At 26.2% G+C, this 20,000-nt stretch overlaps 3 protein-coding genes across 12 annotated transcripts in view; 2 read left to right on the top strand and 1 right to left on the bottom strand.

Annotated features, from left to right (window-relative positions):
• LOC124427919 (elongation of very long chain fatty acids protein 6) overlaps positions 1-3,897 on the top strand; it is an 8,945-nt gene extending 5,048 nt beyond the window's left edge. For all 6 annotated transcript variants that reach the window (XM_046971352.1, XM_046971349.1, XM_046971351.1 and 3 more), the window contains exons 2-3: positions 1-487; positions 2,979-3,897. The exon at positions 1-487 is cut by the window's left edge and continues 58 nt beyond it. In XM_046971352.1, coding sequence (XP_046827308.1) covers positions 162-487; positions 2,979-3,591 — 939 coding nt within the window. In that variant the 5' untranslated portion in view covers positions 1-161 and the 3' untranslated portion in view covers positions 3,592-3,897. The remainder of the gene's footprint in view (positions 488-2,978) is intronic.
• An 11,390-nt stretch (positions 3,898-15,287) lies between these two features.
• Positions 15,288-16,964, bottom strand: LOC124428034 (transmembrane protein 242). 4 transcript variants are annotated; one of them, XM_046971601.1, is made up of 4 exons: positions 16,614-16,964; positions 16,226-16,448; positions 15,653-16,025; positions 15,288-15,508 (listed from the first exon to the last, which is right to left on the bottom strand). In XM_046971601.1, exons 2-4 carry the CDS (start codon positions 16,338-16,340, stop codon positions 15,472-15,474), a joined length of 525 nt encoding a protein of 174 aa, XP_046827557.1. In that variant the 5' UTR covers positions 16,341-16,448; positions 16,614-16,964; the 3' UTR covers positions 15,288-15,471. The 4 variants fall into 4 exon arrangements, with proteins under 4 accessions (XP_046827557.1, XP_046827556.1, XP_046827558.1 ...); XM_046971600.1 differs by having other exon boundaries at positions 16,760-16,963; XM_046971602.1 differs by having other exon boundaries at positions 16,837-16,853.
• A 39-nt stretch (positions 16,965-17,003) lies between these two features.
• LOC124428035 (nuclear envelope phosphatase-regulatory subunit 1) lies at positions 17,004-19,362 on the top strand. 2 transcript variants are annotated; one of them, XM_046971604.1, is made up of 4 exons: positions 17,004-17,282; positions 17,499-17,570; positions 17,739-17,873; positions 17,986-19,326. In XM_046971604.1, exons 1-4 carry the CDS (start codon positions 17,255-17,257, stop codon positions 18,141-18,143), a joined length of 393 nt encoding a protein of 130 aa, XP_046827560.1. In that variant the 5' UTR covers positions 17,004-17,254; the 3' UTR covers positions 18,144-19,326. The 2 variants fall into 2 exon arrangements, with proteins under 2 accessions (XP_046827560.1, XP_046827561.1); XM_046971605.1 differs by having other exon boundaries at positions 17,005-17,282; positions 17,748-17,873; positions 17,986-19,362.
• The last annotated feature ends 638 nt before the right edge of the window (positions 19,363-20,000 follow it).

The following is a 20,000-nucleotide window of genomic DNA, read 5'->3' as shown; positions in this document are numbered from 1 at the left end:
ATAAACGAGAGAGGTAAGATTAAAAAAATAACGAACGAAAAAATTACAAAAAAGAAATTAAAAAAAAAAAAAAAAGAAATAAGAGAGAGAGAGAGAGAGAGAGAGACAAATATACACACAAAAAAAAGAACAAACGTACGATAAATAGAAATACTTCAAGGATGAACAAAATGGATTACATGGAAGTAACATGTCCGAATTATTCGTACGTATTTAATTTCGAAGAAAAGTTCATGCATCAGGATACAAGAGCATGGATGTTGAAACATTGGACAAGTGCATTTTATTATTGTGGTATATATATGATATTAATTTTTGGTGGTCAACATTACATGGCAAGTAGACCGAAATTCGAACTACGTGGTATACTCACCTTATGGAACACCCTATTAGCATCGTTCTCCATTATTGGATTTACCAGAACGGCGACTGAATTCATTCACGTACTCAGGAATCATGGACTTTATTACAGTGTTTGTATACCAAGGTAAGAATTTTTTTCTTCCTCTTTTTTTCTTCTTTTTTTTTTCTTTTTTTTTTTTTTTTTTTTTGCTTTCATTTTTTAAATATTCGAGTAAGATTAACGAAGATCGAAAAGAAAATCAAGAATGCGAAGAAGAAGAAGAAACGAAAAAAATAAATTAAAATTTATATTTTCTTCCTTCTCTCTTCCTTTTTCTTTTTTTTTTCCTTTTTTATCCTTTCTTTTTTTCTTTCTTTCAAAATAAAAAATATATACGCATTTTGATGGATCAGAAGTAGAATTAATAAACTATTTTTTGTTCTCATGATTATATGATAATATTGAGTGATACATTGATATTGGTAATATATTGATAATGCGAGATAATTTTATTTAAAATGAGATAAACGGAGGATTTTTGAAAAGAAAAAGGAACAGAAGAAGAAAAGTGGTTCCGATCCTGTTTTTTTTCCAACCGTTCAAAAATAAACGATTCCGTAGTGACAACGTAAATTTTATGATGAGATTATGTATTAAAAAAAAAAAAAAAAAAAAAAAAAAAAAAAATAGGATTAAACAAAATTGAAAAAGAAATAGAGAGCAATTTAAGGATTTCTTTTTCTTTTTTTTTGCATTTGCATTTATTTCTAACAATGTTATGTAATAATTGGTAATGGCACCATTTAAGGAATTTATATTTTATTCGAACAAGATATGAAATAGAGATTGACAAAAAAAAGAAAAGAGAGAGATAGAGAGAGTTTTTCTTTTCTTTTTCTTTTCCTCTCTTTCAGAAATAAATTAATTAAATTCTCGAACTTTAATCTTTTTGCATGACATCATCATCACGATTATCTTTAACGTTTGTTTTATTTCTAAGAAATGATCATATACATATTTAGATAGAAATCTTTTATGTAACATTTTTACGGTATAAGTAAATATGTGCACGCGCATATGTGCGTGATCATCATTGAAAATTATACGAATGAAACAAAAAAGAAAAAGAAATTCTCGTAATTACTTCACTTGATAATAAGTCAAAAGTTAACTAATGTCATTATATTTAAAAATCAATCGTCTACAATAAATATAATAATATTGTTTTTATAAAATTTCATTAATGATAATTAATTCGTACGATTTTATTATACAAATTTATTATATAGATATGAAAGAATATGATTTTTTTTTTTTCCTCTATGTCATCGTTATCTATCTCGATAGAAATATATGAATATTGAAATAGAACATGTATATTTGAATTTTAATGATATTACAGTTTTTATGACGATTAAGATCGATCGTAGAGTGAGGTAAAAAAAGTTATAGTTATTAAATGATACATGTTGCCATGAGCATATTTGAATTTGAATTGTTTAAAAAAGAAAATATTATTTTTTTTTTTTTCTTTTATATATATATATATATATTTTTTTTTTTCACCTATAATGAAGAATAGAGACATAGTAAGTAATATTTATATAATATTTATGTAAAATATTGAAGAAATTACGATTTGTTTGTTTCGTTTTATATGTACAATATATTCGTAAAATGAAACGCGTCTTAAATCGAACGAAAAGAAAAAAAAAGAAAAGGAGAAAAGCAGCGAATTTTTTTAAATCGTCGTCGTTTTTCATCTTATTTATTAAAATATTTGTCAGTATAAATAAACATTACAAATGTCTTTTAATATCTCAAATGAATTAAATGACTTACATAATCGCTAGTTTAAATAAGCACTATGTCATTGATGACAAAATGATGTCAATCATATTTTCAAATTATTTCAATACCAAGTCGTCTCAATTTTATTTTAAAATAAACATTGGTTTCATGATCCGTGTATAAGCATTTAAATAAATTCATACGTTTACGGTAAATCAATAAAAAAATTAATCAAATATTGTAATTAAATTTTGTAATTTCTTTTTAATTTTTCATTGACCTTAGATTTTGGATTTCAAAAGAAAATATGTGTGTGTGTGTATATATATATATATATATATATATATATATATATGTAAATATAAACAAAACTGAAGAGAATATTACTGAACTTACAAATTTAATTGCTAAATTGCATTCCTTTATTGTTAATACAAAAACAAAAATAATAATAATAATTTTTTGCAATCATATATTAACATAAACTTTCTATTTCGTAAATCAAAATCATTTGCGAAACATAATTGCAAAAACACATTCAACGAAATCGAAATGTCGAAAGTGTACACACACACACACACACACACACACACACACACACACACACACACACACACACACAAATTTATAATTTAACTGTAATCATCAGTAAAAAGAAGGGGGGTGGTGGGAGAGGAATATAATTAAGACCCGTTTATAATAAGTTTTAAAGTATCGTAAAACTAATGAAATAATTATCTCACATTTTTTTTTCTCTTCCTTTTTATTTAGTTATTTTTTATTTTTTACTTTATATACATATGTATATTAGTATTTTTTTTTTTTTTTATTATTAATGTTTCAGTTTCATCGTTCAAGACCGAGTGTCGGGCTTTTGGACATGGATGTTCGTGTTATCAAAGTTACCGGAGCTAGGTGATACCGTGTTCATTGTTCTACGTAAACAGCCATTGATATTTTTACATTGGTATCACCACATAACCGTGTTGCTATATTCATGGTTTTCATATACGGAATACGCGTCATCGGCAAGATGGTTCATCGTAATGAATTATTGCGTTCACTCGTTGATGTATAGCTATTACGCATTGAAGGCTATGCGTTATTCGCCACCAAAATGGATCTCGATGCTGGTCACGGGATTGCAATTGTCACAAATGGTGATGGGCTGTGCCATAAACGTGTGGGCTTATCAGTACCTGAAACAAGGACAGTCGGAGTGTCACATATCACGATTAAACATCAGGCTTAGCCTGGCAATGTACTTCAGTTATTTCGTCCTATTCGCACAGTTCTTCCACAAGGCCTATTTGGGCAGAGACTCGTCGAGAAAATCTATGAAGAAGTTGTATACTAACGGTATGATTACGGCATCCTCGTCTACCACATCTATGACGATGGAGGACCATATGGTCGTACCAACGAAATACGCGAATGGTAAACTGAAGGAAAATTAAGAAGAGAAAGAGAAGACGACAACAACAACAACAACAATAACTACGACAACAACTACGACAACTATAACAAAAACAACAAAGAAGAAGAAGTGAGAACAGTCAAATAAAATGAAAGAAAGAGAGAGAGAGGGGGGGGGAGAGAAAACGTACAGACACAAAATAACGCATAACAATTATGGTGCTTGCTAAATGAGAAGGCAAATGATAATTGTTCAATGGACAAAGCTTTCTTCATTAAAAGCGAACCAACAACAATAAGAATAACAACAACAACAAGTAAAACAACAAATTTTTATCTCTTAAGAGCAACAAGCCTCAATCAACCTTTCTCGCCTTTTCTATCATCGGCCCAACCGGCCTTCTTTTTTTCTTTGTTTCTTTCCTTTTTTTTAATTTTATTTTATATTATTATTATTATTATTATTATTATTATTATTATTATTATTATTATTATTATTATTATATGTATAAGTATATTATGTTTTTTTCTATTCTATTTTACTTTATTTTATTATATTATATTGAATTGTTTTTTATGTTTGTTTTTTTATTTTTTATTTTTTACTTCTTTTCTTTTTTTCCTTTTTTTTTCCCATTTACTGCATTCTATATATGTGTTAGAGTTTTTCTATTTTTTATGGGGATCTTGGAGTGTGAAAGGGTGGTAGTAAAAAAAAACGAGGAGATAAACCTCATAGAATAATTTCCATATTAATAATAATAATAATAATAACAATAATAATAATAATAATAATAATAATAATAGTAATAATAATAATAATAACAAAAACAACAACAATTATGATAATAATAATTATAATGATAATTGTAATTGTTAATTAATAATGATGATAATAATTATTATCGAGTCTCTTTCTCTCTCTCTCTCTCTCTTTTTTTATCTCGTCAGGATTTCTTTCTTGTTTTATTCGTTTATTTTTTTTGTTCAGAAATTAATTACTCTGAAAGAAAAAATTACTGCATAAATCAATCACTCTGAAACAAATCAATCAATCTATCAATTACTCACTGATTTAGATACGATGTCTTCGATTACGTCAATTATCGACCGAAACGATTCATTTTTTATTTATTTTTTTTTTTTTCAAGATCCTGAACTTCTTTCTCTCCCCCTCTCTCTCTCTCTCTCTCTCACTGTCTCTCTTTTTCTCTGTTTTTTCTTCTTTTTGATTGGACAAATTGAAATAATTGTAAATGAAGAGATTAGAAAGAGTATGTGGATAGGGACAGAGAGACGGATGGGGGAGGAGAAAATTTTGAAAAAAAAAGGAAAAAAACGAAATAAAAACAAAAAAAAAAAGAAAATAAAATTATTTTTCACTTTCTGACAATATGGCGGACTCCCTGGCTAAAGTATCCATTATCAATTAATTATTATTGTTATTATTATTACTATTACTATTACTATTAGTATTATCATTTTGTTTTCTATTTCTTTCTTTCTTTCTTTCTTTCTTTCTTTTCTTTTTTTTTTCTATTTTTTTTTTCTTTATCCGACTCACTTTTCTCGTTGGCCTACAAAATATTTTCCTAAACATACATAGGCGCATCGGACGACAAATGAAAGAAAGAAAAAAGGAGAAAGGATAACAAAGAAAAAATATATAAAAAATGCGACAATTGTAATAAACAAACAAACAAACAAATAAATAAATAAGAAAAGAGTCGAAGGTGTGAGTCACGTGAGTACGAAGTAACGGGCGTTTTAAGATTCTGAAATGAGAAGGAAAGAAAGAAAAAAAAGTAATAAACAAACGAAAATAAATAAAAAAAAAAAAAAAAATAATAATAATAATAATAATAAAATAAAATAAAAAAAGAACAAAAAGAAAAAAGATGAATAAAGAAGATTCTTTGAATTCAATTGCATCGACGTTTATATACATACATATATTATGCTATCGTTCGATAAGTTAGAGTTCGATTCGTTCGTCGTTATGTTCTCTCGTATGCTAAAAAGATAAAGACAAAGATAAAGAGACAGAGAGAGAGAGAGAGAGAGAGAGAGAGAGAGAGAGAGAGAGAGAGAGAGAGAGAGAGAGAGAGAGAGAGAGAGGGAGGGAGGGAGGGAGGGAGGGAGAGAGAGAGAGAATGAGTAAGTGAGTGAGTGAGTGGAAGTGAGAGTTGAGTTGCACTTGTGCTAGATGAGAATGATAATTAATGTTGATTGCGATCGATCGAGACGTGTCTTAGGCAACGTAGTGTTCTTCTTTTTTTATTTCTCTTTTTCGAACGAAGATAAGCCATACGAAGAAGGAAGGAAGGAAAGATAGAAAGAGGAAAAAAGAAAATTAAAAAAAAAAAAAAATAATAAATAAATAAATGAATGAAAAATAAAACAAATAGCTGATTTTGGGGTGAAGGGGAAAATGAAAAGGAAAAGAAGAGAAAAGAAAAAAAATAATAATAAAAAGACGGAATCCGACGATGTTTGTCGGATAATTTCTAAAACCATAAATTAATTTTTCTTAATGTCAGATAAGAAGGAAGATAAGGAAAGGGCAAAGAGGGAAGAGATAGAGAGAATGAATATCTTAGCATTGAGATATTACGTACGAGCTGCGCTCGATATTTGTCATCACACTATCTTGTATTTACGAACAATGTAAAGAAGAACGCGTATTTATTAATCGAATCTATATTATTGGAACAAAAAATACGAATCTTAATGATAATGATAATGAGATGATGATGAAATGATAATTAAATAATTATGATAATTTTGAATAATAGATAAAATTCCTTATACATGCGCATGCATACGCAACATACACATACACACGACATGTGCTGCGTGCGTTAAATACATATATACATATATATATATATATATATATATATATATGTATACGTACGTATGTATATATTAATACAGTTTCGCATGGATTTAGAAATAAACAATGAGTCTTTCTTTTTCTATGTTAATAACTGTTTTTGTTATTATTTTTTTCATTCCTTTTATACACGCGCGCGTTTATGTATGTGTGTGTGTTTGCGCTTGTGTTTGTATTTGTAACATCACGCGTCGTCCCTTTTTCTTTTCTCAAAGAAATTAAAGGAATAAATACAAAATAAAAAAAAAAATATATATATATATAAACAAATATCATTTTCCAATCGAATGTTGATTGATTCGATAAATTCGATATTGATCGAGTTATATAATGATCGAATGGTATCAATCGTTTTGGCTTCCCATCGATATCCTTTGGCCGTTCAATTTCGAAATTCCTACGTAATGATAAAAATTTTAATACACACACACACACATATATATATATATATACAACAAAGATACTTAACAAACATGTTATACGACCTCTGCGAAGTTTGTACTTTACACTTGACATTTGCTATTGAATATACATACATATTGAACATACGAATGAAAAACAAAATGATCAACGTATGATTATATTTTAATATTTAACTTTAAAATGTATATTTTTAATAACAGTGCGTTATAATCGGCTAATAATGCCCCCTTTACTTTTCCATACCACTTTTAATATCGTTAGCGATGCGATCATCATTATCATCATCATTATCATCGATCTTTTATAGCAAGTGCTAGATAAGATTTAGATGATCCAGATAATGTGCAACGGATATCATGTACGTATGTATGTATGTATGTATGTATTTTGTATGCTTCTTCTCTCTTTCTCTTTCTCTCTTTTTCTCTAGGGATGTGTGTATGTAAAAAAAAAAAAAAAAAAAAAGAAAAAAAAAAGAAAGAAAAAGAGAGATATATTATATTAACGAGTGCACGAGGATGAATTGCTGCTATTGTCATAGCCAATTTTTTTGAAAGATTTGGAAAGATATTTTTCAAACATTTTGAAAGATCCATATAACTGTTGAAGAAGCAAGCGTGCGTGCGCATATGTCAAATGACGTATATTCACCTTCAAAATATTTGCAGTAAATTTAATCTCGATTTTCTCTCTCTCTCTCTCTCTCTCTCTCTCTCTCTCTCTCTCTCCATCTTTTTTCTTATCTTTACTAAACTTTTTTTTTTCTCTTAAATTATTATTACATAAATATGTATATTCAATTATACGCGATAATTTTCTCAAACGCATATGCGCGATTCAATTTATTAAATTTTCATGATCATCGATTATTTTTTTTTTCTCCCCTTTATTTTTTCTCTTTTTGTTTTCCTTTTCTTTTCCTTTTTCTTTTTTATTAATCTTTCACCTCCTCCTTGTTTCCAAGTAATCATATTTTTTTCTTTTCCCAATCAAATCACCCGTTCTTTTTTCAAATTTCGTAGTATTTCATAAACGTTTTACTTAAATATATTATATATTGTGTGCATTGTATTATATTCTTTGGGATTAAAAATTAATTTATTATAATTATTATTATTTTTTTTATTATTATTATTCTTCTTTCTTCCTTTTTTTTTGAATATTATATTGCATGTCGATACTTGCCGAACAATTCGATACACACACAAACACGGAAACAAACATATATACATATTTGTTCTTTTATTTCCTTTTCTTTTAATTTTTATTTTTCTATTACTTCGAAATATAAATAATATGCTGCAATGAGCGTACTCTTTAAATTCCCATTTAGAAAGAGAAAGAGAGTATATACGTGTTTGTCTGCGTATATTTGTAAAAGAAAGAGAGAGAGAGAGAGAGAGAGAGAGAGAATAATTTGTATGTGCGTATGAGAAAAGAAAATAAAAAGAAAAAAAAAATAAAAATAGAGTAAGTGAGCTGTGATGCATTAGTGTGAAATAGAAGGGATTTTTTTTGAGGTCTTTTTTTTCTTTTATTTTTTTTTTTTTTTTTTTATATATATATATAATAATTTTAACATAAGCAGTCGAATAAGTTACATGTGTAAACAAAACAAAAAAATACAAAGGAAGAAGGGAAAAAAAAGAAAAGATTAATCGAGCCGGATCGCGCTCCGGCCGTCATTTCTTATTGTAAAAAATTAATAATATACCGATTGTTAATTAATTAATTAATTGTCCATTGTCCATTGTCAAAGAATTTTGGGATTATATACAAATATTCTGTTATAATAATAATAATAATAATAATAATAATAATAATAATAATAATAATAATAATAATAATAAAAATAATAATAATAATAATACCAACAACAACAACAACAATAATGACAGTAATAATTAATAATGATGATGATGATGATAATAATAATAGTAATATTAATATTAAAAATAATGTTAATAATATTAATAATTATAATAATTATAATAATAATTTCTATTTAGGAGAAATAGAAATAGAAAGAGAAAAAGAGAGAGAGAGAAAGAGAAAGAGAAAAAAAATAGATTAATCACAAGAAAACAAATTCGAAACAAAATTATGTGTATTATTTGATCTTCGTTCTTACATCGTCATCATTGTCGTCATTGTCGTCGTCGTCATTATTCATTTCAAGGACTTTTTATCCTCTCTTTTTTTTTTTCTTCTTTTTTCGCTTTCGCGTTAAGAGTTTTGGTACATAACAGATGTATGATTCTAAGGAAGCAAGTTTTTTTGCTCCCGTCCGCCTCCTTTATTACCCTGCCTTGCCTATTGCCCCCTTCACTCTCCTTTATTCCTCGATCCTCGTCACCTTTCTTTTTTTTTTTTTTTTTTTTTTTTTTTTTTGATGGGATCCTTTTATGGAATGATTTGACGATGTCACTATGGTTACGAACGATAGAGAAACAAAAAGAGAAAGTTCACGGTACTTTGATGAAAGAGGAAATGGACATGAAAGGTTCTCAACTTTGCATTCTTGATTACTATTATGAAATAATAATTTTGCGTCATCTGTTTGACGTAACTGAGAGCGCAAATTTACGTATCGTTGTTTAAACGTCGTTAAATAAGAATAATCACTCTGCGTTCTTCTTCCTTTTTTAATTTTTTTCATTTATTCTTTTGTTATTTTACTACTTTAAAAATAGTTTTTTTTTGTTCACCCCCTTCCCCTCCCCTCCCTACGTCTCTTTCACCCTCTCCCTCTGGCCCCAAACTCATTATCCTCTTTATAAACTATCGAGAGAAAGAGAGAGAAAGATGGATGGGAGAAGGAAAAATAAATAAAATATTCAAGAGGTGTAAGAATTCGTTTACAGAGAGTTAACATGATCGATAACGTCAATACTATTATGATAATGTTAATGAAAGTCCTATGAAGTAAAAGTTTAGTGTATGTATATGTTTATGCATGTATGTATGTGTGTACGTATATGTATATGTATGTATGTGTGTATGTATATGTACATGTATGTATGTATGTATGTATATATGTATATGTACATGTATGTATGTATGTATGTATGTATGTATGTATGTATGTATGTATATGTATGTATGTGGTCATTAAAAAAGCATCACGTCGAGAAATTTGTATTTGTGACATGTAAAAGAACGAATATCTAACATAAAATATTTACTTTTTGTGCGTGCGTATCTGCGAGAGAGAGAGAGAGAGAGAGAGAGAGAGAGAGAGAGAGAGTGTATGTGTGTGTGTGTGTCCGTCCGCATATGCAAGTTAAAATAACTACGTGACTTTTCTTCGTTTGATTTCGTTGATCAAACGAAAGTTTAATTTTTATTCGTTATCGATGGAGGCAGGGGAAAGGGTGGAGGGGGAGGGGGGGTTAAAGAAAAAGAAAAAAATTCTCTGGGCTTCGTTGTGACGTATTCGCTGTAAAAGAATTTATGTACAGGATGAGCAGGGGAGGGGGAAAAAAAGGAAAAAAAAAAGGATATCAGAAAAAGAAAAAAGGAAATCTCTCTGATCGTTGCAATAATTGAAGTAATCGTTTGGTTCTTTTTTTTTTTCCATTTTCGTTTTCTTTTTTTCTTGTCTTTTTTCTTATCTCGTCCAATTTGCAAAAGATTTTTGGATTGGTTTGTTCATTCGATATTTTGATAGATGAATTCTTTTTTTTTTTTTCTTTTTTCTAATTTTCTCCTTTTCGTGAAAAATTTTTCTTATCAAAGAAGAGAGATCATCTAATACTTCGATAAATAATAAGGAGACCTTTGTTTTTTTTTTGTTTTTCCTTTTTTCTTTTTTTTTTATTTATTTATTCTTCTTTTTTTTTTTTTGTTTTTTCTAAATCTTCGAATTGTTCCTAATGAAAAGTGAACATTAATAATAAAGATCTCTTTTTTCCTTTTCATTTTGCTTAGACTGCGTACACGTCGACGCGCATTAAGAAATATTTCAGTTTTGTTTCTAATTTATTCGCAATTGCACAAATATTTCCCTTATAATGTGTCTGATATATATATATATATATATATTATATATATTATATATATTATATATATTATATATATCGAAAATTTTTAAATGTTTTTTTCTTTTTCTTTTATTTCTCTTTTTTTTTAAGTAAATGTTTTTCATTAGCTCGCATAATTTACAGAAATAATTATATCATAGATGTATATAATACATCATAGGTGTATATAATACAATGTGAAAGAGAGAGAGAGAGAGAGAGAGAGAGAGAGAGAGAGAGAGAGAGAAACGCATCGAACGAGTCATGTGCTCGTTTGTTTAAGGAACGAAAAAGATTTAAAAGATTACAAAAAATAAAAAAAATAAAAAAAATTAGAAAAAGAGAAAAATAAAAAAAATCAAATTGTTTGTAGACGACGAAGAAAAGACATTTATAACAGAAATAAATTTGTCTTTCTTTCTTCTTCGTTTCATTTCTTCTTCCTCTTAATTTGTATCATCATTATGGAGTGGAAAAATAAAAAAAAACAAAAGAAAAAAAGAAAAAAGAAATAATAAAAGAAGAACGATGAATTAAGCTTTTAATGAACTCGATCGAAGAGATTAAATTAAAAGAATAAATTAAAAATGCAGAAAAGATTCTATGCATATTTCAGATATCCATACTTAAGTCGATTATGAAATTTTTTTGTTATAACGTTTGAATAAGAAATCAATGACAAACAAATCTAATTACTATCATAAAAAAATATATACATATACATATGTGTGCTTTATACATACATACATACATACATACATACATACACACACACACATATATATATATATATATATATATATATATATATATATATATATATATATATATATATATATATATATATATATATATTTACATTTCAGATTAGCGATAATATTCTTGAATAGTTTATATTAAAAAAACAATTCTGCGATTATAGCACTAAAAAAAATAAAGAAAAGAAAGAAAAAAGAAAAAACGAAAGAAGACATAAAATGCTGTAACAACGATATTTCTGTTGACGTAGAACTTATTCGTTTCTTCTTACAAAGTTTGCATATTATATATACGTATTATGATAAATAATTGAGGAAATCTAATCTAAAAAAAAAAAAATAAAAAAGAAAGAAAAAAAATCCTAATTAAATAAAAAACGTCGATAATTCTCTCGTAATTAAAGGTAAGTGCCGATATTTTTTAATTTTTAATGTTTTCGTAAGAATCGTATGTTATCGCAAAGAAAATTATGTAATTGCCAATTAAATACTTTTAACAATTCAACTACAATAAATTTAGCTATGAATTTCTATTGCCTATAAGTAAAGTCAATTTATTTATTTACTTATCTATTAGGTTATTATTATTATTGTTATAATCATTTTTTTTTTGTTTTTTTTTTGTTTTTTTTTTTTTGTAACCGATAACAATATGCTGATATCAATTCGACATTTAACATTATTTTTGTTTTGTCAATATGATGATTACGAAATTGCGTTAACTAGAAACATACATGTTTTAATATGTGTTAAAACTAAAATTGTAAGTAGAGAATAAAACGAAATAAAAAACGAAGAGAATATAACAAATACGTTAGTATTCCATTTAGATATATGTGTGTAAGTGTATATAGCTTAATTAATAAAATTGATTATACATTTAAAAAAAAAAAAAATATTCGAAAAAAAATAATAGTCCAAATAATTTTTTTCATTAAAAATAATATATATGTGCTAGGATCACGATCAATAAAAAAAAGAATTAATTATATATTAATAATAATAATTATTATTATTATTGTTAATATTATATTAACTTAAATTATTATTGTTTTCAAACAATTTTCAAATAATTTTCAAATGTAAACGTTATTTCAATAATAGACTCGTTGAAAAATAAAAATACAATGACGTCAATAAAGATTAAATCGAATTATTATATACTTCGACAATGTCACGTAGTCACGTTTATAATCGAAATATATATGTTTATGCATCTGTGTATGTACATATGCATTTTTTAATGTTAAAAGTTTTTACATCTTTACAAATGAATTTTTGTCAAATACATATATGTGGATACATACGTAGACGTTTATTTTTATAATTTTATAAATATTTATTAAATGAATTTTTGTATGATAATTTTCATTATAAACATATTTACATCGGAACTTTTATTTACAAAAGTAAATAAAAAGAGAAAGATAATAAACAAGAATATTAACGTAATAGAAATTGAATATATTCGAGTGATAACGTTTAAACAAAAACTTTTTTTTTTTTTTTTCTTTTTTTCTTATCGAATATAATATTAAAATGAAATATTTTAAGTTGAACAATCAGTTGAACGTAACAACGTTTTTTTTATTTATTTACTCATCTCAAAATCGTTAATTTTAATTTTGTTAATTAACTTAATTTAACTTAAGTACCCATGTGTTATGCATTGGTCACGAAGGAAAAAGAAAAAAATCGAAAGTAATCAATATAAATATTTATTTTATACGTTTTCAATTATTAATGAAAATTACATTTGCCTTTCTTTTAAATAATGCATACTTGTATTACGCATAACTTTGAATATATAAATACAAAAATACGTATATATAGACAAACACAAAGGAAAAATTAAATGACGTAAATGAAAATATATTTATAAGATTCAATTTCAATATATTATATAATCTACATTTTATTCTTTGACATAGTTCTATTATTATATCCGTATATACATATATATTTGATTAATTATAATAAAATAGGAAAGAAATAAAAAAAAGCAAGAGAAAAGACAAAGAGAAAATTTATGTATAAATATTATGTATGAAAATTTATATATATATATATATATATATATATATATATATATATATATATACATAAATTTATGCAGATAAGTATCATCATACATTATATAGATTATCAAAATAATGGGAGGATACAGATAATAGAAATAACTCATATATCTTTTATAACAAGTCCATTAGAAACTTCATAAAGTCTTGCTCATAAATTATGAATTTTATCGATTGTGTTTTATATTATACATGTTAGAAGATAGAAACAAAAAGAAAAAAAAAAAAAAAGGAAAAAGAGAGAGAAAAAGAAAGAAAGAGCATAGTTGAAATAATTCGTATTATCTTTTGAAAAATGTCCTTGAACGTTTTATTCAAATTAATATGAATTTCTTATAGAATATATCATATTGACTAAAGACCATTGAAACCTATTACACACATATATACTCACACTAGGAAAGAACTCAAAGCGTTTATTATGATCCGTCTGAGCCGAAGCGTCGTGTAATGCATTTAGCAGCAGTTAATCGCATCGTCTACTTGTAGTAAACCGAAGCCATTCATGAACTTTAACATATACCACACAAGAGACTAAAAAGGAGATAAAGAGAGAGAGAGAGAGAGAGAGAGAGAGAGAGAGAGAGAGAGAGAGAGAGAGAGAGAGAGAGAGAGAGAACGCACTTGGATGCGTGGTGTGTGTGTGTGTGTGTGTGGTGTATGTACTATACGCGTTAGATTGATCGACTTTAAAGTTCTTAGTTAGTCTTGAATTTTTACGTATAATATGTAATATATAACTAAGTATATGGCAACTATTAGAGTGGATCGAAAGTTTCAAAGTGATTTCAAAAATCAATTTTATTCCATTATCAGACTTTCTACCATTTAATTTTTCCTTTTTCTTTCTCTCTCTTTTTTGTATTATTCTTTTTCATGAAATTGTATAATTTTTTCGAGCTTAAAAACATTTGAATCCACTTAGTATATCGGCAATGTTTTATGGAGGATAAAGAGATAAAAAAAAAAAAAAAAAAAAAAAAAAGAGGGAAAAAAAAGAGAAAAAGAAAAAAAAAAAGAAAGAGAATAGTGACATATATATTTTAAACGTTTATATTTCAAGAAGAAATAACTAAAGAAAATGTTTTCTTAATTATATGTCTTCATTCAATATATATATACATGTATGTATATATATGTGTATGTATATATATATATATATATATATATATATATATATATATATATATATATATAACTTATGTATTGAGGTAAGTGCCAATTAGATAATTTCTGACACTAAGTGGCACAGTATACTGTATATGAATGCGAGGTCATCGGACGTATGATACGATAAATATACGTTTAGAAATTACTGATCGCTTTCTCCGTGCATTTGTCAAACAAAATTATCACATATTAGTTAATGACAATGATCATTTTGTTTCTGTCGTTTCGTATATCTCCTAGATATTTTATAAAGTAATTTATTCCAGCGATATTATTCCAGCTCGAATGCTTTTTCACTTTTTTTTTTTCATATCAAATTTCCTAATGATTATTTATTTCTTTTTCCTTTTTTTTCTTTCTTCTTCTCTTTTTTTTTTCAATTATATAAAGTTACGCTTTGTTAAAAAATATATTTTATTCAATTCATTGAACAACATACTTAACATTTGTACAGGTGATTGGGCGTAATTTTATTTATTGGGCGTATTAATAATAATAATAATATTATCTCTTTGTACAAATTATTATTTATCTAACAATGAAAAACATTTTCATTCAAGTTTGTAAAGTTCAATTAGGCGAAAGAGAATACAAGAATATCTTTCAGTCCTATAAAGAAAAAAAAATAATAGATAATTGATAGATCAATGATTTGCAAATTAATGATCTATAAATTAATGATATCATTTTGAAAATTTTTATATTAATTTAATATACATATATATATATATATATATATATTTTATATTCATACCTTTTTTTTACCCCAATCTTCAGCAATATATGTAAGAAGATCGGTCAAACCTTCAAACTCTACTCTACTTTGTGGTGGATCATTTTTAGGAATCTTTGGTAAAATCGATCCCATTTTGTATCTGAATTCTTTAGCATTCTTTGCACCAGAAATCTTCCAGATGCCATAAAACAAAAGACCGCATCCAGTTACAGCATAGAATGTACCCCAACAAAGTGCTCGAAAGGCTAACAATGTGCCTGTTTCTTGGAGCTTTCTAGATCCGGTTAATCCTTTGTCAAAGTATTTTGGATCTTTCCTTCTTACTGAGGCAAGCGTTGTACCAAAACCAATAAGAGCAGAAAGGCCAGTGACAGTGCTTAAAAAAATTGCTGCTGCACTTGTAAAATAATAATATAAATGAATATTTATATTGATTTATGAAATTTCAATGATCATTATAAGAGTCTTCTTATTGATTATGAAATGTAAAAAAATTAAAAATGATTTTTTTTATGATTTAGCAGTACTGATTATATTTTCATAAAAAATTCTTTAAAACTGATTGACAGAAAAAATAGTGACATAAACGTACCGTAAAATTTTTCTTTTTCTTTCTCGATACCCTTAATATATGTTCTTACTTCTTTCTTTGATTGTTCTATTGTATCGGTTTCACCTGAAAACATTTCCTCAGATTGAGCGGCCATTTTTAAATCTTCCGTTCTAACTCGTCATTGAATTAATTTTGCATAGAAACAAAAAGTTCAGCTTAAACTTCTCCAGATGTCACTTCGATGCAACACACCAATATATATCTATATATATAACAATATATAGGGTGTTAAATCATTCATAATCTTATTTATGAAGAATTAAAATTTGAAAACAAAAAAAAAATATATATATATATATATTTTTCAAAAGAAAAAAAAAAAAAAGAAAAGAAAAGATCGTGTCAAAAATTGATATTGAATGCACACTATCTATGAAGTAAAACTATTCGACGTTATTTTTATTCAGAAATACACTTATATTATATTATAGAATAATATTTGATATATAAAAAAATATTCCTTGATTATAAATTGTTTTTCTTTGTTTTTTTTTTTCTTTTTTTTGAAAATACTCGTAAAAGTCTTATTGTTTGTCGCAAATTTTTCTATGCATCAATTCGATCGTTAGAGGTTAGGCGTCAGTGAGAACCTAATGCACAAACTTTATACACCGATGCAATGAACTCATTGTTGAAACGGTTTCATCGTTTGCGTTAATAGTTCGTATTTTGTTCGTACGCGTCGCTGTAGTCGTTATACTCTTCGAACGAAAGTTGGTGAATAGTCTTAAAGTGTCAACGTTTACATAAGTATGTGTTTATATGGTTTTCGCTTTTAGCTCATTTTTCCTATTCCAATTTTCTCCATTTTCGTTATAAGCTGTTTTTAATTTTAATAAACAAAAGGAAGAAGGAGGAAGAAATAGAGGAAAATAATAATACGTACGGATAATGTCGTTAATATTTTAGTATCTTTTGTTAAGAATTATTTGGTAAGTTTCCAAAACTGTATTTCTGGTATCCCCGGCTACGAACGAACAAATGTCTATTGTGCTGGAATAAACGGAAATGTCTTTAGATCAAACCGTTTGCGAAGGTAAAGATAAATATTAATGTTAACGCGAGAGAATAATATGAGATATATGTACGAGGTATCGTTTAACAGTGAAGGATTAAAAAAAAAAAATTTCTGTTTTTTTTTTTTTTTTGCTTTTTTCTTTTATCGAAAATCTCCAACAACATATATGATAATGTGCAATTAGTTTTGAATTATGATAATTGCATTTACGATTATACGTCGATTCATTTTCAGATTTAAAGGCGTTTGAGAGACGTCTGACTGAGGTTATTGCAAGTTTACAACCGGCTACTTTACGATGGAGAAGTACGTTTTGTTGTATATTATCTCATTTTTTTTGCATATATATATATACATATATATATATACAAATATAATATATATATATATTAAAAATATTTAATAAGTGTTTAATATGACAAGTTGATTAATATGACAAGTCGATGTTAAACAACGACACTTATGTGATTACAGTGTTGTTAGGTTTTATCTCAGTTTGTACAGCAGTCGGTGCTTGGCATTGGTTAACAGATCCAAATACATCGGCAGTTTCTTTTACACAAAGTCTGTGCAATCATCCATTCTTTACTACTGCTAGTATTATATTGGGTAGGTAAAAAAAAAAAAAAAAAAAAAAAAAAAAAAAAAAAAAAAAAAGCCAAGGATCAAAACTTTACTAATGTTTCGTTTGAAATTTTTTTTTTTTTTTTTTTTTTTTTAGTAATATTATTCATGATGGGAGTACATAGGCGTGTTATCGCACCTAGTATAATAACCCAAAGAGCAAGAAGCGTATTAGGTGATTTTAATATGAGTTGCGACGATACAGGGAAGCTTATACTTAAGCCCAAAAGACCAACGCATCCTCACGAGACATGAAAAGACGTTATGTACAGTGTATATATTAAGTCGTAAGATCTTTGCAAATGCCTGGATTGCTAAATAGGGTGTCCAAAAGGAATGTATATGTCAAACATATTTTTATATAATAATGAATATATTATTTATAATTCGTTCAATTAATTCTTCTTTTTTCTTTTTTCTTTTCCTTCTTTTTCTTTTTCAATAATATAAAGCAAATAATATCAAAGTAAATTCTTTTGGGATTGATATATGTTAGATTGAATATCGTCAAATTTTTAAATTCCGATATTCCTTTTTATCGAAATACTTTCTGTTTACGTAATATACTTAAAAGATAACAGACCTTTTTTTTGTTTTTGTTATTTTTTTTGGGGGGGGTGGAGGGGGGGGGTATTTTCAGAAATTATCTAAGAAGCAAACAAACATATATTTTTGCTACCGTGATCGGAGAAAAGAAAAAAAAGAAAAAGAAGTATTATCTAAGTCAGTGCATACATTCATTCTGAACACTCTAAGGAAAAAAAAAAGAGGGGAAAAAAAAAGAGAAAGAAAAAAAAAAGAAAGAAAGAAATTGACCGTTTAATAAATTCTGTCTAAAGAATGAAATATCACAGATTCCATTGAACTGTTAAAAATATTCCAAGTTACGTTTTCTTTTTCTTTTTCTTTCCTTTTTTTTTTTTTTTTCTTTTTCTTTTTTTGTGACCTGAAAATATTCATGTACAAATGACAACGTTTATTGTATTTAATTCTTAAGGAAATTATGTTTGGTTGATATTACTTATCAATATATGATCGTTTGATTTCATATAATTTAAAAAAAAAAAAAAAAAGAAGTGTCTTTGTGAGATCATAATTGAGAATGTGATTACTTTCTGTAGTTACTTTTCTCTTTCTTGTTTTTTTTTTTTTTTTTTTATGTACATATTGTATATAAAATTTATAATAGCGGCATTAGACAATTAAGTATTTAATTTCTATAGCGAATAATCTATAAAAAATATCTAATAATTATCACTTACATCAACGTACTATATTTCCTTATATAACTTTAATATAAAAACATTTTTTCTTAATGTTCTAAACGTGTGTGTAATAGTCTTTACGTTCTTCCATATTTTAGATAATAATAAATGAGTATGTTTAATGTGAGGTAATTGTCTTCATTGACTATAAATAAAAGTATATTGTCAAATGATTTAGAAAGTGCAGAAATAAATTGATCTCTATTATATGATAATAGAAATATAATAATAATACTTCTATACAATATCAAAATCGCAATTATTATTGTAAACATTTAATCTGAATAATTTCTTTGTTTTGTATATTTTATTAGTTTGTATAAAAAAAAAAAAAAAAAAAAAAGTTACCTTTACAAATTTGATAAAATAAAACTTATCAACGAATTTCTTTTTTTTTTTTTTTTTTTTTTTTTATATATCTTGTTCCTTATAATTTTTCATAATATGGTACAAACCATTTTCATACAATGATACAAACTTTTTAAATTTGATTATTAATCAACTCAAGATGCGCGACGTAACGTTCAAAACATTTATTCATATTAATTTTCTTGATAATTATTACAGTCTTCGCGTTACACAATCATGCATTTTTGTCCCTTAAAATATTACATGTTACATTGTAACATGACGAATGATACAATACTATTTATATTAGGCAGTATTAAATCATTAGAGTTTCAACCAAACGTGAAATGAATATATAAATGAACAAAATTCAATTGATAAATTATATAAATTACAACATATGCACAAGCATAAATATGTCTCAATTATTGAAATTTTTATGTTACTTTAGATTCATTCGATATGATCATAGTAAAACATAATTTGAAATATTATGTAA

Source organism: Vespa crabro, chromosome 11 (assembly GCF_910589235.1).
Source record: "Vespa crabro chromosome 11, iyVesCrab1.2, whole genome shotgun sequence".
Taxonomy (NCBI): Eukaryota; Metazoa; Arthropoda; class Insecta; order Hymenoptera; family Vespidae; genus Vespa; species Vespa crabro.
The sequence above is the reverse complement of the archived record's forward strand: the minus strand, read 5'-3'. Positions and strand labels throughout refer to the sequence as shown.

Excerpts from the sequence above, each read along its gene's own strand:
- LOC124428034 (XM_046971601.1), bottom strand. The coding sequence starts at position 16,340 with ATGGCCGCTCAATCTGAGGAAATGTTTTCAGGTGAAACCGATACAATA. Across the intron at positions 16,026-16,225 it reads AGAAAAAGAAAAATTTTACG|CAGCAATTTTTTTAAGCACT; the intron begins GTACGTTTATGT and ends TTACAAGTGCAG. Across the intron at positions 15,509-15,652 it reads GAAGATTGGGGTAAAAAAAA|AGGACTGAAAGATATTCTTG; the intron begins GGTATGAATATA and ends TTTTTTCTTTAT.
- LOC124428035 (XM_046971604.1), top strand. The coding sequence starts at position 17,255 with ATGTCTTTAGATCAAACCGTTTGCGAAG. Across the intron at positions 17,283-17,498 it reads AGATCAAACCGTTTGCGAAG|ATTTAAAGGCGTTTGAGAGA; the intron begins GTAAAGATAAAT and ends ATTCATTTTCAG. Across the intron at positions 17,571-17,738 it reads GGCTACTTTACGATGGAGAA|TGTTGTTAGGTTTTATCTCA; the intron begins GTACGTTTTGTT and ends ATGTGATTACAG.